We start from the raw sequence: 16,598 nt of genomic DNA on the forward strand, positions 1-16,598 counted from the left end.
GCAACGACGTAAAGGACTATTAATTGCAGATACGCCAGAAAGAAACAGGTATGTTCGTACATGTATAATTTTGGTGTCTTCCCGGCCATCAGATAATTGTAGTTGGCTAGATCCCATTGATAATATTATAAACATCGGCACCAAGTCTGCTTACATTTCGTTACATCCGATAAGTGGGTAAATTCGTTATCACGTGATAAGCAGATAGGGCGTGCGTGAGGCAATGATTTTCTTTCAGACTGGCAAGCGACACTTGTACTCATAGTCCGGACTACAGTGTGGCATTTTTCCAGGATTCCCATCTTAATTTAAGCGAACAAGATAACGTGTAAGGGTAACTAGTGAAGCACTTTGTGATACGTGATTTTTTTGTAGAGATTGCACACAACCAAAACTGCTGTTCTCGCTCATCATGAACACAATAATGTAGTTGCGCCTCACTTTTATGGCGGATTTAAATTTAAGGAAAGGAAAAGTTGACAGAAGATTACAATACCTGTAACTCACATCATGTTTATCAGTTTAATTTCTTCGTACGTCAACATTACATTATGAGCCAAGCTAATAGCATTCTTTGTATCCAACTATGAAGTCAAAAGGTCGAGCTTTCGATGACGAATTAATTACTTACGCTATATCGCATATAATGTCATTTTCGACCTCTTAAATAAAAAAATAGCGAACAAATAGGAATTTCCCAACGATAGGATACCATAAAATTTAACACTCCGATTAACTTTTATTATCAGAGTGTTAATTTTTATTTTATGAACGTTGTTTTTGTAGAGGCACGTACATGTTTTGGCAAATACAGTCAATCGCCACTCACGGTACATTTCTGAAAACTACAAATAACAATTGCATAACTTGTATATTTTAGATCATTATTCGAAATTCGGTGCATGACAACAGGAGTCGAAGACGAACAAAAGTATCAACGCTCCACTTGCAAACTGGCAGTTAACATAGAATGACCGTTGAGTCATTAAGAATCGACGGAATTAACGCTTTTGTCGAACTTCTCGACCCCGGAGATGACGCTTGGGCGCAATCGCCATTTCTGCTCAGTCGGAGTAGAGTAGGTATGTCAGCATGAGTCACCTCGTCAAAATTGCATTTTATGGCTTGTGGAATGTGTCAAAGTTTCAGAAGGAAAATATGGATTCCTGTGAGAGTTGGTTTATACCTGTTCTGTTCTGTTCTGTTCTGTTCTGTTCTGTAATGTTATTTTCTGTTCTGTTATGTTAAGTACCATGCTGAGCACGGGACATGTATTTCACGGAGATTTGATTTTCCCTGCCTATTGCCGAACATAAATCAACATTAACATCTTTTTATCACCCGAATGCGCCATATATAGAACTCGATGAAGCTTATTTGGTACCCTTGCAACTGAAAGATGCTATCTGTAGGGCTTATTAACGATCACAGCTTTGCAATGAGTTTCCATCCTATAAACTTTCAGAATATTATAACATTATAATATTATAGTATTATAATATTATAATATTATTATCTAACATATAGATACATAGACGATGTTATTTCAATGAATAACTCTGAATTAAGTAAATACCTCGCCATGATTTATCCTCCAGACTTGGAGATTAAAGAAACTACAGACACGACCTCTTCTGCTTCATATCTGGACATTTTACTTGAATTTGACTCTAATGGTCACCTTTCTACTAGGCTATATGACAAGAGAGATGATTTCCACTTCAGTATAATCAATTTTCCACACCTCATAAGTAATATTCCACTCTCACCAGCTTATGGGGTATACATTTCCCAGCTTATTCGATATGCTAGAGCATGCAGTTCATATGGTGATTTTGTAGAGAGACATGGCCATCTCTCTTACAAACTGTTAAATCAAGGTTACACCAGAGCAAGACTTGTCTCTACATTCAAACGCTTTTTTGGCAGGTATCGCAAGCTGGTAGATAAATACAACATCTCCCTTCGACAAATGATTGCTGATGGCATCGGTGACATTGGGCTTAGTTAGTGACCACTACCTATCTGGCTTACAGATTGATATATGGCGGGTGCCACATGTGGGGCAGGATGCGCTTACTATTTTCGAAAAACCTGACATCACTTCTTGGTCTTCTGGCCAGAGGTCCATATATCTTTCTTTCATGAATATGACTTTGTTTGTGTACCGTCTATTTACTATCTGTTCTGTGCTGTTTTGTGTCTATGTTTATACCATTGTCTTACGAATTCTGACCCAAAGACATTGGATTATGGATTGGTATGATTGCGATTATATATTATTTATTATAATTTTTTTTGAATTTGAGCACCGCCCGGTTTATTCTCAATATCATACTCGGAACATTCTACAACTTATATTCCCGTTGACGACTGATGACTGATGAGTCACTGAAATTATCATAACGCTCGATCTTCTGTAGTCACTGTGTATGATGAAAGATGGTTCTTTACAACAAGGAGACCTATCTAAATTAACATGCTAATGCAAAAAGTACTTGTAGTGGCCTCTGAAACAAACAAAATACCACATTATCCCTGTACGTTTCTTATTAAAGGACACGATCGAATGCCTCCATTTTCCAAAATGTTGTTAAAAAGTAAATGGTTGTGAAAACCATTGACGAGCAGCATTAAATAAAGAACATTTTAGTCACGAGAGTAAATATAGTGTTTGTCTTTCCTGGCAATACATTCTGGTACTTTTCGGGTAAGTAAATTCAAATCTTTCATGCTCTGTATTTGTTTCTCGTTTTGGGAAGTTAGAACTCATCAGCATCAAGTTGTATATAATCGGTTATTTCTTACTTGTGGACATTGATATTACATGAACAGTTCAAGTTTAATTGAACAAGTTGGATACATTGCACTTTACAATCTGCCAATTTAACATTCACTTTAGCAAATTCTAACCTGGTACAGAATATACTGTCAATTTTCAGAAAAGGACAATACCTCCGAGAGTGAAGAAAAGATAATGGTTACTCTTGGTAGTCGCTATGCTGAATCGATCTCCAAAATCAGCCAAAGGTGTGAAAGGGGCACTTACTCAAAAAATGGTAAGAACTAAAGTTGAACATTTCTGCCAGTTCTCTTTGTTTTTGCATGAAGGCATGGTTAAACGAATCACTACTATACTATTAATTACAGCGTTTAGCTTTACTAAAGCTAATTGACAACGCCATGAAATAAGTCTAAAAGCTACAATCCCATAGGTTAAGATATTTCTACTTTATTTTGTCGGAGTGAGAGCAGTGCAATATCCTTGACATCTCATGAAAAACTCCCCACAAATCCTTCGATCGCAGGTTCTGACTTGCATTATCGTGCATGTCGAAAGAAGAAACACCGGTGCCTCTATTTTTGAATTTGTCATAGTGTCCTGACATTTGTTTGAAATAAAAGTGTAATATGCAGGCATAACTTCTACGTATTTAAAATAGTGTAAATTATGTATAAAACTAACATGCTCAAACTTCATATCTCCAAAGTAAATTAATGGCTACCAAAAGTAGGTATGCGTTGCAAACTTTCAATTGCAAAATATGTGTTCTCTTTTCTTTACATAGATGTTCAAGTTGTTATGGATACCTTTGCATACTTCGGTCACATATCAATATGCCTCTCGGATTTCCCAGAAGGCAACAAAAACAATGGCGTCCATGAGGGAATGGCAACTTTCAAAAATAACAAAAATAGGAAGTCCAACGAACCGCAATATCATTTTCGCGAACAAATAATAGAACAAGGAAATAAAAAGAATAAAGGAACACTTCACAGTAAGAAGGGTGTAAGGGTCTCCACTCGGTTGAAAGCAAGAGTTGCAGACACTAATCGTAAGCAGAAAACTAATACATGAACGTCAAAGCATGATACTAAGACGCGTCGGGGTAAGATCCAAGGAACTCGAATGTAAAATCAAGAAGAGTTGCAACTCCTTGCAGCAGAATAACACACAGAAGCTACATTTCCTGAATCCGTCGAAAAGAACCTCACACAAACTTACCAAACGCGGTCTAAGTTCTCAATATGAAGCCACGCCAACAAAATGCTCGAAGATACGCAACCATTTAAAATGCACGGAGTGCAGCAAGACATTTAAACGAAAGAACCACCTACAAATTCATCACCGAATACACACACAGACGCGACCATACTCATGCAATCAGTGCGGTAAGACATTCACTCAATCCAGCAACCTGACCACCCATCTCATGACTCATTCGAAAATACAGCCGTATGCCTGTAAAGTTTGCGGCAGACGATTTTCTCGCAGAGACAACCTACAGCGCCATCGCCTTCTCCACACAAAAGAAAAACCACACAAATGTAACTACTGCGGCAAACGTTTCTCAGATCCGGGTAACTTGAACAAACACTACAAAGTTCATTCAAACGAAAAGCCATACCTGTGCCATAACTGTGGCAAATCCTTCAAGCGTCAAAATAACCTAGACGTCCATCTTCGGATCCACTCACAAGAATATTTGTACTCTTGTAAGAACTGTGGTAAGAAATTCAAACAGAGTTCGAACCTGAAACAGCATCAGAGGATCCGTTTAAATGAACGACCAAATAAGTGTGGAATCGGAGAACAAACATCCACTAACGTCGGTAACCTTCGCAAACATATACGAATCCACTCAAAGGAGAAACGTCAGTCTTGCTTTGTACTTGTGAAAAAGCTTACCGAGAATAGTAGCCTGAAAAGACATCAGAGGGCGAACACCTGTCGACGGAAACTCCCTGCCGATGCGACAGCAGCAGGTATGCGGACAAGTAGAAAGGCAACCTGGGATCGTATCTCCTCACCCTTTCAAAAGAAACCAAAAAGTAGTACAAAGGCGACGAATCATCAACGTATGTGACATGTAACTAACTTTGCCGGAGTTGTAAAAGTTAAGTGCTTCGTTATCATGTCAAAGGATCCTAAAAGATCTTAAATGGTCTTCACAAACGATAGATCATATTTCTTCAAAGTGTAATTGATGACAGGAATTTCGAAAATGGGGATAATGTATCTGTATTGAGACTTTTCCTTTATAGCCTTTACTTCCTTTCTGAAGACTCGGATACATGTTTATATTTAATAAAAAGAAAGAAACTGGCCTGGCCCGCAGTGCACGCTGGCAGTATACCATTAATTGGATCAATGTATGTGACGACAAATATATGATTACTCGATCTTTGTGAGTCTCAACGATTTGTTCGTTGTCCCGTAAGAAACCTTTTGAAAGCTTATAAAGCCAATACCGCTTACAAGTTGTATCATATTTGTAAGAAATCATGTATGCTTCGTCAGATACATGACAAAGTCTTTTGTTTATGTAAACCGTTTTTCTAATGTCATGTACATCGTCCTCTTTATATGCACACAAAATGCGTTGATAAACAAGACATAAAGGATACTATTATATAACTTCAAACAAGCGTTGGACGTACGCGACAAACTGTCATACCACTTGTCCACTATATTACGTGCACATATATTTTAATGCAACGTTCAGCCTCTTCGCGTTTTGCTGATGTTTCAACAAAAGACTTACAAAAACTATTTTGCTGTATATCGCCATATATTGGATATACACCCTAATTACACTGAAGAGTGTTGTGGCAACATGGAATATGTGTTAAAATGATACTTTTTCATAATCAAATGAATGATTTTAAATATTAAGGAGTCATGTCTGTGTATATTATAAAGAATTGATATGAGATGGGTAAATTTATATATGTAAGTTACATCTCGAAGTTTAATATCAAATATTATTACATATGTAACACAGATTACCAATCTGCTGGCGGCGAAATAAAGTTGGTATTTTCACAGACAGAGATAATATAGTCCTTCTATATTTTTGCTTTTCCTACAAAACTGTGACACATTTCTAAGTATTTTAGCTTTGATTGATCTAATTATCACTGCTTTTTAAATGTTTTACTCACTGCTCACTTTCAGCAAAATATTTCCGTGTTCTGCCAACCGCAAAGCATTACGAAAATAGGTCACGTGCCATTACATAGAAAACTATGGTTAAGAAACTATTTCAAGCTAAAGTATGCAAATTAGTTATTATCCAGTACTACTTTCTACTTGTAAATATTGTCGACTGCTCCTGAACAACATTAAATATTGAAGCGGATTGTATATCTGTGGAGGAAAATAAGTATTACGATTGGCAGAACTGTTTTTATTTGGAACATTTGGAATCAGGATTTATTATCGAAGTGAAACTTATATCTCGGCAAGGATGGAACAAAACTGTGCCTATGATTGGAGCAATACCGGCGAAATCTACGGTAAATCCGTCCACATATGCAAGATTTATTGTTTCGATTAAAGACGTCAACGCTTGCGCCGGATTGCAAAAAAAACCCAAAAAATATTACAACAAGCGACGGAGCACATCGACAAGCAATAGTGTGTACCAGTGAGGGCCATGGAACAGACAAATATCTGAGGCCAGCAACGCGAGCGATTGATCCCCACATCACCCCCCCCCCCCCCAAATAGCCACAGATCGGAATAGTGAAACAACGCGGCGGTCAGTACTAATCCTAGCAATGATGTTGCCAGCAAGTTCAAATCAAGTTACCCTGGCTATTCTTCACTACTGGAATTACGGAGGAGTGTTCAACTTGACATTCAACATCACGGCCACAGGAAACAACTCTTCACCGCGTCTTTCTTCGCCAGATGCTGTCCTTGCACCGCCCGTCTTCCAACCGCTGCATGCATGCAGTTCAGCCGTACCGTACTCAGACTCTGATTCTAAGATCTAAGACTCAATTTTGCGTTCAATTTTGAAGTTTTAGTCATTCGAATTTGTATCACAGTTGATCTTGTTACTCTGTTATGCCAATTTTGTTCACATGTATTAAAAGTATTTCAGATTTCTGTCCTGAAACGTGTTTGTTTGTGTTTGTTTTTGTTGTCTGAGTCGAGATGGAAATACAGCACCAGTTCAAACCGTGATAGAGTGAACTAGGCACGCTCCATCAAAATATGTGCATATGAATGATAGGAATTTCCCATAGCCAATCAGTGAGCTCACAGCTGATGTAAGTTCATTGACGATATATCAATGCGCATTTTAAAGATTTACATGGTGTATGGTGTATTCTGCCTGTACTTTTCCTCGCTTCGCTCCGAAAAGTACTGGCGGCAAAATACACCGTATCCCTCGGAAAATAGTTTCGGAACGCCACAGAGCGCCCTCCAAGGCCATGGGGTTTTGTCATATTGCTGCTTATATCATAATTAAGCTGTCAAATTGTCAAGGTCAGCTCGATGAGGAAACAATGGTATGTCGGATAAAGAGTCGCTTGTAAAGACACAGGCGATATTCTCATAAGATAAAATGCAGCTAGGATTTTCCCAATCTATGCTTCTCGATACAAAATTATGATTACAACGCTATATATTTTTATATATAATCCCATGGTATTTTTCTCTGTTTGACGTCATCGTATACGAGTGTTTTTCGCGGAGCCGTACAACTTCGAGCCGAAGGCGAGAAGTTGTGCGGCTCCGCGAAAAACACTCGTATACGATGACGTCAAACAGAGAAAAATACCATGGGATTATATATTTATCACATGAACAGTCTTCTTATTTTTCTTTTGACGTAGATGGATCAAAATTATCGTAACAAATTGCATGAATTTCGTCGCGATTTGTGTTTTACTTACGCGGATTACTTTCATTTAAAGAGTAAAGCGGCCCGTCACCCAGGAGATACTTTCATTCATAAATTCCATCAAGCTGAAATTTGATACATCAAATGGTATCTCCACCAACCAGACATACGGATTCGGTCACGTGAACGTGTCAATCATTGTCTCGCGCTGTACCGATGCCAAGGCAAGTTGGCCATCGGCGGACATAGCTTTCACGGTGCTAGCGACGGATAATCATAGTATTCAGAGTTACTTAGAATATTTACAATTATATTTATGAAGTAAATGAGACGACACGATCGAAACAGTAATTCTCATTCTCAGAGATGCCGTGGCTTTCAAAATATCACACAAGTTTACGACTTTTGCGAGCGCGAAAGATTCCGTTCGATGACACACTCATTGCATGTCTGTGCCCACAACGTTGCCGTCACCGGTCTCTGCCGGTGTCAACTCGTCCGGCAACTCGTCAATCCCGATCTCGGTCATCAATGTTTTCGTCTTACGAACTTTGATGTTTGCATTGACACATATCTCGTCCATGGATACATCCTAATTTTGTCGACGGAAACTCTGTTTTGAGTGTTGTCTGAGTCAACTTTCGAAGTACATGGGATTCCACAGCGCTGCACACAGCTCGACAGCTTATGTCTTCGCTACAGCATTATGCCGCGCTGCAAGTTTGATTCCGAGCGAGACTTTAAGGAGTTTTTGTGTGATTAAGGAAATTGATCGTTGATTGTCGAATGACTTTAGGCTTGTGCCTCCTATGTCGCTTTCCCGAAGATTATACTATACTCATTTATTCAGTTTGAGGTGTAGGTTTTCGGTTTTATCGCAAACCGGGATCGCCAGGTACGACGTCCACACGACTCGACTGGAGCCGACACGTTACTGAGCCATTAAAATAACGATCGTCGGTATCTCCATTCGATTCTCGGGAAAAGCTATTGTTTTAGCGACTTGAAATTTCGTTTGACAAATATGCCTTCTATGTTTCCATGTCTGGATTTATCGGGTCACCTTTTTGTAAAAATAACGTTCGAGCTAGCACGGCATCGATCACAACAAATCTGTTCGTGTCGCGACGCCTGCATGTATGAACGGTACCATGAAAGAAAAAAGTTCCGGTTGATGACGTACAACAGGGGTAATTCGGATTTCTTATCCGTCCTGTTCTACGTCACACAGGTGGGAATTCGGGCCAGTTCATGTGATAAAGTGTAGAACATTTAGACACCTTGAGCCAGTGAATCTACATCACATTTGGATACACAATGTTCTTTATTATCAGATTACTAAATTTGCACGCTGTATTTTGTTGCTATATTTGTCATTTTGTTTTATTTAACACTGTACATTAATAGGTTACAAGGCCTAGGGTCAATCGGGATCTTATGTTCATATAGTGAATTGTGTTGAAATTAAATACCAAACTGTAATCTTTGATCGTAGCTTACGTTTGCAAACGTAAATGCGAAGCATCCGCACATATTTTTTTCTCTTTGGTTAATGCTGTCGCCAGTACATTATCGTTAATAAGTTACAAGGTCAATCGGGATCTCACATTCATACAGTGAATTTTGTTGTCATGATTACTACTATGTCTAATTACTCCCATTAAAACTATGAGACTAAATTAAATGTGGCGGTAGATTCTTTCACTATTTAATCTTTCAAATATTAACTGGGTGACGTGTAAAACAAACTAATCACAAAGTCATTCTGTACTAAGTTAAATGAGGAACAACATTTGTCAATATTAGGCGAATATTTTACGATTTTGACATTCGAGGGATTGTATACCGATACAAAGGTTCATTTGTCGCAGATACCCCACGCAGCTCTCAGTCTTCGGTGTACAGACATCGCTTCCATGATCTTCCCGTCCCTCTGCACAGTTTTGGCGGGCTGGGTTATCCCCTGTCACCAATACGACTATCGGATCTTAAAACAACTCATTTGTATAATAGTGCTCCTTCAGTAAAACGTAAGTATAATTATTTTCGATCAGTGCACATAGCGTATTTTTGTTACATGGTATTCTGACGAGGCGTATATGATATCAAGACCTTAGGAACGGCAAGCGACATTCGATCCTGTAGTCAGATATATATTTTTTTATATTTTTTTTGGTACAGTTGTCAGCTAATTTATAGTTTTTATAGTAAATGTTGAAAATACAGAATGCAGAAGTGACCAGAGGAAAAAATCACTGTAATACACATAAATTCTATATTTAGTTACAGTTTGTTGATATATTTCTATGAGACAATCGAATTAGCATTCTTTTGTATCCAAAACAAAGTAAAAATGTCAGAAACACGCTGACAAAATTTCTTATTTGAATATCTGATATCGCCGTTCTCTCATCACGTGACCCGGCAATAACAATCAGCTGGTTGGTCCTTACACTTATCTCCTGTGATAACCCTTTTGCTACTCGATTTGATCTACTTGCCATATTGTTCATACAGCTATAACTCACTTTGACTGTTTTTCCTATTGAAGATCTTGTGAAGTTTAGATCCCTTTGGAAAGTGTTTGTCAACAAGTTGAAGAAATTTCTTGCCGTTATTAGGTTCCCACGTTCCTGCTGAAAGTTGGTCGAATCACGTGATGTGACGTTTCCTAATATTGATTCTCCTCCCTGATTGGTTGTTCTTGACATGCTCAATTCGATCTGTGTACCCGCTTGGCTTTACCCCTGTGTTGTTATGAGCTTTGTATTTAACAAGATGCCTTATAAATGGATATTGTTGAGATGCGTATGTTTATTGCGTCAGGTATTGTTTAAAAAAAGCTGGTGGGTGATTAGACTGCTTATGGACATACACGTTTGGTCGTTGATTTACGATACGGATGGAACGTCTTATTATCCATCTCCTATGGGTGATTGTGACATGCTTCATTCTGATTACTTATTGCACAATAATAGTGAGTTACCGACCTACATTAGTAAGTGAGTATTGCCAACATTGAGCTACGCAGATATATTCAAAAATGTGTAATTAGTAAGTTCTCCTCCGGGGATAATCAACTACTCGTACATTTCTTCTCTAAGAAATTAGGAATAGTCATCAACGTGATTGCTCTAGGCATAGGCATGGCATCAGCAATGGGCAAGTGTGTACTCTAATATTATTAACTATGCAATACAAGTATGAAAAATGCTTAAACTTAAACCATTCACTCATTATTATCATGAGAAATGCCGAGGAAATACTCGTTGATATCTTGCAATACAGCAAAAAATTGTTATTTAACGAAATAGGGAAGACATAGCTTTTATTGAATTTTTGTAACAATATATCTCAGTGCTTAACAATAAAGTATTTTGATATCATGTACTGTGAACGTACATTTCAGTATTGTACGCTTGCGAATTACAAATATAAATGCGAAATATCTCACATCATTTTTATAGGGCTCTGTTCCCCCTTTGTTTAATGCCGTCGCCCGTAAAATATCGTTAATAGGTTGCAAGGGTTAATCGGGATCTCATGTTTATGTAGTGAAGTGTGCTGTCATAATTAATACTTTGCTAAATTACTCCCATTAAAAATATGATACTAAACTATATGTGGTGGTAGTTTCTTTCGTTGTTTAATCTTTCAAATATTAACTGGATGTCATTTGTAAAACCAACTAATCACGATTGCATTCTGTACTAAGTTAAATAAGGAACAATGTTTGTAAATAATTGGCGACTAATTTACGATGTAGACATCCGAGGGATTGAGTAACGATATATCGGTTCATTTGTCGCAGATACGCTACGCAGAAACAGGTGAGCACTAAGTCGTCAGTGTACAGATATCGTTTTAAGGATCCTCCCGTCACCCTGCACAATTTTGTTGGGATAGGTTATCCCCTGTTACCAGTGCGACTATCGGATTATAAAACAGCTCATTTGTAAAATAGTGCTTGTACAGTAAAATGTAAGTATATATAATTGTTTTCGATTAGTGCACATAGCATATCTGTTACGTTATAACCTGACTAGTCATATCAGGACCTTGGCAACAGCAAGCGAAATATTATCGCCTGGTTAGAATTAATTTGATCGCGTTAGTCAGAATTACGTATTGTATTCTCTCGGATTTTTAAAGGACCTTTTGTTCTAATTTATTCGGACAAGCTCCCACGGTACTACGATAATTCAGTCAGCGTCCTTACATAAATAATTTGTAAAGAGTTTGCACCAGTAATACTTGCTCTGCTTTGTCGACAAGAACATAATGCCATTGTCCTACTAGATTTTCAGCGGCCATATATCGCATGACTTGAGTACACACCTGATCCAGTAAATTGGCTTTATTTAGTGAGTTTGGTATAAATTGGGAGGGTGGTCTTTAGACACGCTGTTGCCGAATCATCCGAAATGCAAATTAAACCGCAAAATTTACAGTCACTTTGTTATTTTTAGGTACGGGAGACGTGTGACTTTAGCTCCCAGGCTTAAGTAGATAGATAGGTACGTCGTAAAGCCGCGATCGAATTGTCGACAGGTATACAATTATCATGCCAGTTGCACTTAGATCGCTTTATTTGTAATCACTTTATGGTGTCACTTTTCTTATTCTTAATGTAGTGGAGAGAAATGAAGGTTATGGATATATCGTTAAATACGTCATTGCTTGTTTGTGTTTTTTATATTAATTGCTGAAAATATAGAAGGCAGAAGTGGTAAGTTTCAGTTTGTTGACATACTCAATGAGACCAGCCAATGGCATTCTTTTGTATCCAACGAGAGAGTCCCAATGTCAGAAAGTCGCTGACGAAATGTAGCATTTGCATTTATGATATCGCCTCTCCTTATCACATTACTAATGCACATTTGACCCTGTTGTTATGTTATAAAGAGAACAATGCGCATAGCAAACAATACCTTAATACAACGCCATAATGCGAAACGCGTTTGCAAGTACTGCCTGTATCATAAATCTCAGGGTTCAAGTTTTGTCCATACCATGTTTAATGACGCTGTTGATTCCGTCTTCGGTAAGAATGGTGGAAAACGAGGCCAGCATACTTAAATATTTAAGGGAGACGTGTAACTACAGCTCCCAGGCTAGATTCTCTTCAGTGACTGATAGGTCTGAACAGTTAGGTATCAAGAAGATGTCGCCAATAAAGAAGCTCGAAGCATTTCAACAACAATAAGCGACATCCCGCCCCAGATTGAAGAGTACGTGAAGTCTTATGACATTAAAATATTAACATTCTATAAACCATCACACCGATAATCAAATAAATCTCCCAGTGCCGTCTTAATTAATAATTTGTATGTCTCCATTGGATCAAATTGCAACCATTTTTAGCTCACATGTGTAAACACGTGGGCTAATGTCATAGCGATGTCTGTCTGTCTGTCCGTGTGTGTGTGTGTGTTGTGTGTGTGTGTGTGTGTGTGTGTGTGTGTGTCTGTCTGTCTGTCTGTTTACACGATAACTCAAAAACGCCTGAACGGATTCAAGTCAGATATGGTACACAGGTACCATATGCTACTTGCAAGAACTGATTAGATTTTGGTTAGTGTGGCTTGCATATTAATGAAGTTATGCAATATCGTTTTTTTCCCTACAATGGTTTCCCTATGGAGACGGTAATGACAGTGTAGACATATATCAAGAAATACTGCACAAAATTTCATGAAACTTTTCACAGATGACAATCTCAGAACATTATGATGATACTGTGAGTGTCATGTCAATTACCTTCTCATTTGCATATTTAATGAACTTTTGTTATTAGTGAGATAACTCTGAAATTCCTGCACCAAACTTGATGATACGTGCAACAAATATTGATCTGATATATATCTAATTATACTTAGAAGCATTGGACAGTGTCAAGTTAATAAATAGGTCATTTGCATATTTTATGAAGTTTTGTAATTAGTCATATAACTCCGATATAACTTCACCAAATGTGATGAAATCTGCTGCAGATACTGATCCGACTGATATCTAACTGTAGTGTAAAGCATTCAGTAGTGTGAAATTAATTAAGGGTTCATTTGCATAGTTTATGATCTTTGTAATTAGGTATATAACTCTGAATTACGGCACCCAAGTCTTTCAAAATGGGTACAGATATCGTTTTTGATAAATATCTAATTGTACTGAGAAGCATTTGGCAGTGTCAAGTTAACAAATAGGTCATTTGCATATTTTATGAAGTTTTGTAATTAGTGATATAACTCCGAAATAACTGCACCAAATGTTATGAAATCTGCTGCAGATACTGATCCGACAGATATCTAATTGTGGTGTAGAGCATTTACTTGTGTTGAGTTAATTAAGGGTTATTTGCATATTTAATGAAATTTGTAATTAGTGATATTACTCCAAACTTACAGCGTTAAATTTGATGAAACTTACTGCAGATGTTGATCTGATAAATATCCAATTGTACTGAGAAGCATTGAACAGTGTCAAGTTAATAATTAGCTCATTTGCATATTTCATGAAGTTTTATAAGTAGTCATATAACTCAGAAATAACTGCATCAAATGTGATGAAAACTGCTGCATATACTGATCTGACAGATATCTAACTGTGTTGTAAAGCATTTAGTAGTGTAAAGTTAATTAAGGGTTCATTTGCATATTTAATAAACTTTGTTATTATAGATAAATTCATAAAGAAGGCAGTTCAAGCAGTACTCCTTGTCTTCTAATGATCTTTATTTAAAATACCGACGTTTCGGCAACACACAAGTTGCCTTCTTCAGGGCAAAAGCTGACAAATAAAAATGAGCACAAACAGAAGTAAAAATCGGGCTGATAAAAAGTAAACTGAGAGTAAAAACGAAATAAATGAGAATTACAATACTTGTGAAAACTGGAATTACAGTGAGTGAAAACAGCACAACTATAGTTGTAAGGAACGAAATTAAAAATCAGTAGTGATAAAAAGCAGTGAAAAGCGCTATGACTAAAAATTAAAGATCAATAAGCCTTTTGAAACTAGAATGGTGGTTGAAACAAAGGTACAATGGAATGAAACTGACCTGGGTGCGGAGAGTGGAACTGTACCAGTTGAAGTGGAGGGTCGAATGAGCAAGTTCATGGTGAAGGGACTCCTAAGACGGAAAAAAAGGTCTGAACTAAGGGGTCCCCTAAGTGGTTGGAAAAGGCGAAGTTGAAATGCGGGAAGTAGCTATTAGGTATATAACTCTGAAATTACGTTACCAATTTTGTGAAACGTGCTACAGATATTGATTTGATAAATATTTAATAATTGTGCAATGAATCATTGAATAGTGTCAAGTTAATATATGGATTATTTGCATATTTAATGAACTTTGTAATTAGTGACATTACTCTAAAATTACTGCATTAAATTTAATAAAACGTGCTACAAATGTTGATCTGATTGATATCTAATTGTCCAATGAAGCATTGAGCAGTGTGAAGTTAATTAATAGCTCATTTGCATATTAAATAAAGTTTTGTAATTAGTGATTAAACTCTGAGAGTACTGTGCGAAGTTGAAAAAAATCCGCTTCATTTAGTGATAACATATATCTTATTGTTCTGTGAAGCGTACTACTATTAATGAACCTGTTGTAAAACACGTGAGCATATTCAGTTCATATCTGGTTTAAGTTATAAGGTCGTAATTATTCTCTCTCTTCTGAATTCGAACTTCCCAACCCCGGTTGGCATTTCCCAAACAAGTGGGCATATAACCTTACTCCTTCTGTGACAACAGGGATCATGGCTTAACAATATTTAAATGCTTGCCATAACTCACAAGACTAACATAACTCGTCATTTTGCTACTTGATTAAATATTGGGACAGCACACAACATATTTAAATGATTCATTAGTTCATTGGGTGACTCAAACATAAGTATGCTCTTTCTCTCTAAAAAACAAACAAATAAAGAACACTGGTAAATTACAAAGTTGTAAATATATTCTTATACGGCGATTCAATAACTATAATTACCATTCACAGATGTACAAAGAGCTTCCATTTGTCACAATAATGTGGTTCCTCTGTCATTTGAACCTTCAGTCCTTATGAACCTATTTGGTATTCTTAAATCTATATCTAACGAAAATATTCGTCCTTTCAGATCTTCAATGGAAAATTTATTCAGAACAATGGAGGTCGATGACGAACAATAAAAAGTTCTTAATGATTGCAAACTGTAAAATATATCATAGACATGGCCATTGAGACATTACGAATCGACGGATATGACGTTTCTGTAAATTTTATCGATGCCGAAGACAATGCAACAACGAAACCGGTACTTCTTCCTTGTCAAGATAGAAGAGTATGTGTGGAACTCTTTGCAGTTGAGTATAGAAAGTTCTTTAGTGAAAAAGAGAAAAATATCGCTTGTTCATTTGTCTCGTATACAAATTATTGAATTGTCTTGTCTTGGTGAAAAGCGCTACTGATTGACTGAGTTTACTTAAACGCTCGCAAGTACCTAACTTTGCGTTATGTTTGGTGTGTGTACATCATGTGCCATCGTGTATTTGTGTTGTATGCATGCGTATGCACATACATGTTTCTCTCTGTATGTATGTATGTATGTATGTATGTATGTATGTATGTATGTATGTATGTATGTATGTATGTATGTATGTATGTATGTATGTATGTATGTATGTGTCTGTATGTATGTATGTATGTATGTATGTATGTATGTATGTATGTATGTATGTATGTATGTATGTATGTATGTATGTATGTATGTATGTATGTATGTATGTATGTATGTATGTATGTATGTATGTATGTATGTTTTCTATGTATGTATATGTATGTATGTATGTATGTATGTATGTATGTATGTATGTATGTATGTATGTATGTATGTATGTATGTATGTATGTATGTATGTATGTATGTATGGGTATGTATGTATGTATGTATGTTTTCCAGGTAGC

The 16,598-nt window shown here is 37.0% G+C and overlaps 1 protein-coding gene and 2 long non-coding RNA genes across 3 annotated transcripts; all 3 read left to right on the forward strand.

Annotated features, from left to right (window-relative positions):
- Nucleotides 1–888: 888 nt before the first annotated feature.
- On the forward strand, nt 889–3,761 carry LOC139125551 (uncharacterized). Its single transcript, XR_011550270.1, has 3 exons — nt 889–1,082; nt 2,943–3,059; nt 3,570–3,761. It is a non-coding gene; the product is annotated as an uncharacterized lncRNA (long non-coding RNA).
- Nucleotides 3,762–3,869: 108 nt separating this feature from the next.
- LOC139128466 (zinc finger protein OZF-like) lies at nt 3,870–5,062 on the forward strand. Its single transcript, XM_070694241.1, has one exon. The coding sequence runs from the start codon at nt 3,870–3,872 to the stop codon at nt 4,866–4,868; it is 999 nt and encodes a 332-aa protein (XP_070550342.1). The 3' UTR covers nt 4,869–5,062.
- Nucleotides 5,063–9,481: 4,419 nt separating this feature from the next.
- LOC139125552 (uncharacterized) lies at nt 9,482–15,971 on the forward strand. The gene is made up of 3 exons (XR_011550271.1): nt 9,482–9,670; nt 11,452–11,621; nt 15,773–15,971. It is a non-coding gene; the product is annotated as an uncharacterized lncRNA (long non-coding RNA).
- Nucleotides 15,972–16,598: the final 627 nt, after the last annotated feature.

This window comes from Ptychodera flava, chromosome 3 (assembly GCF_041260155.1).
Source record: "Ptychodera flava strain L36383 chromosome 3, AS_Pfla_20210202, whole genome shotgun sequence".
Taxonomy (NCBI): Eukaryota; Metazoa; Hemichordata; class Enteropneusta; family Ptychoderidae; genus Ptychodera; species Ptychodera flava.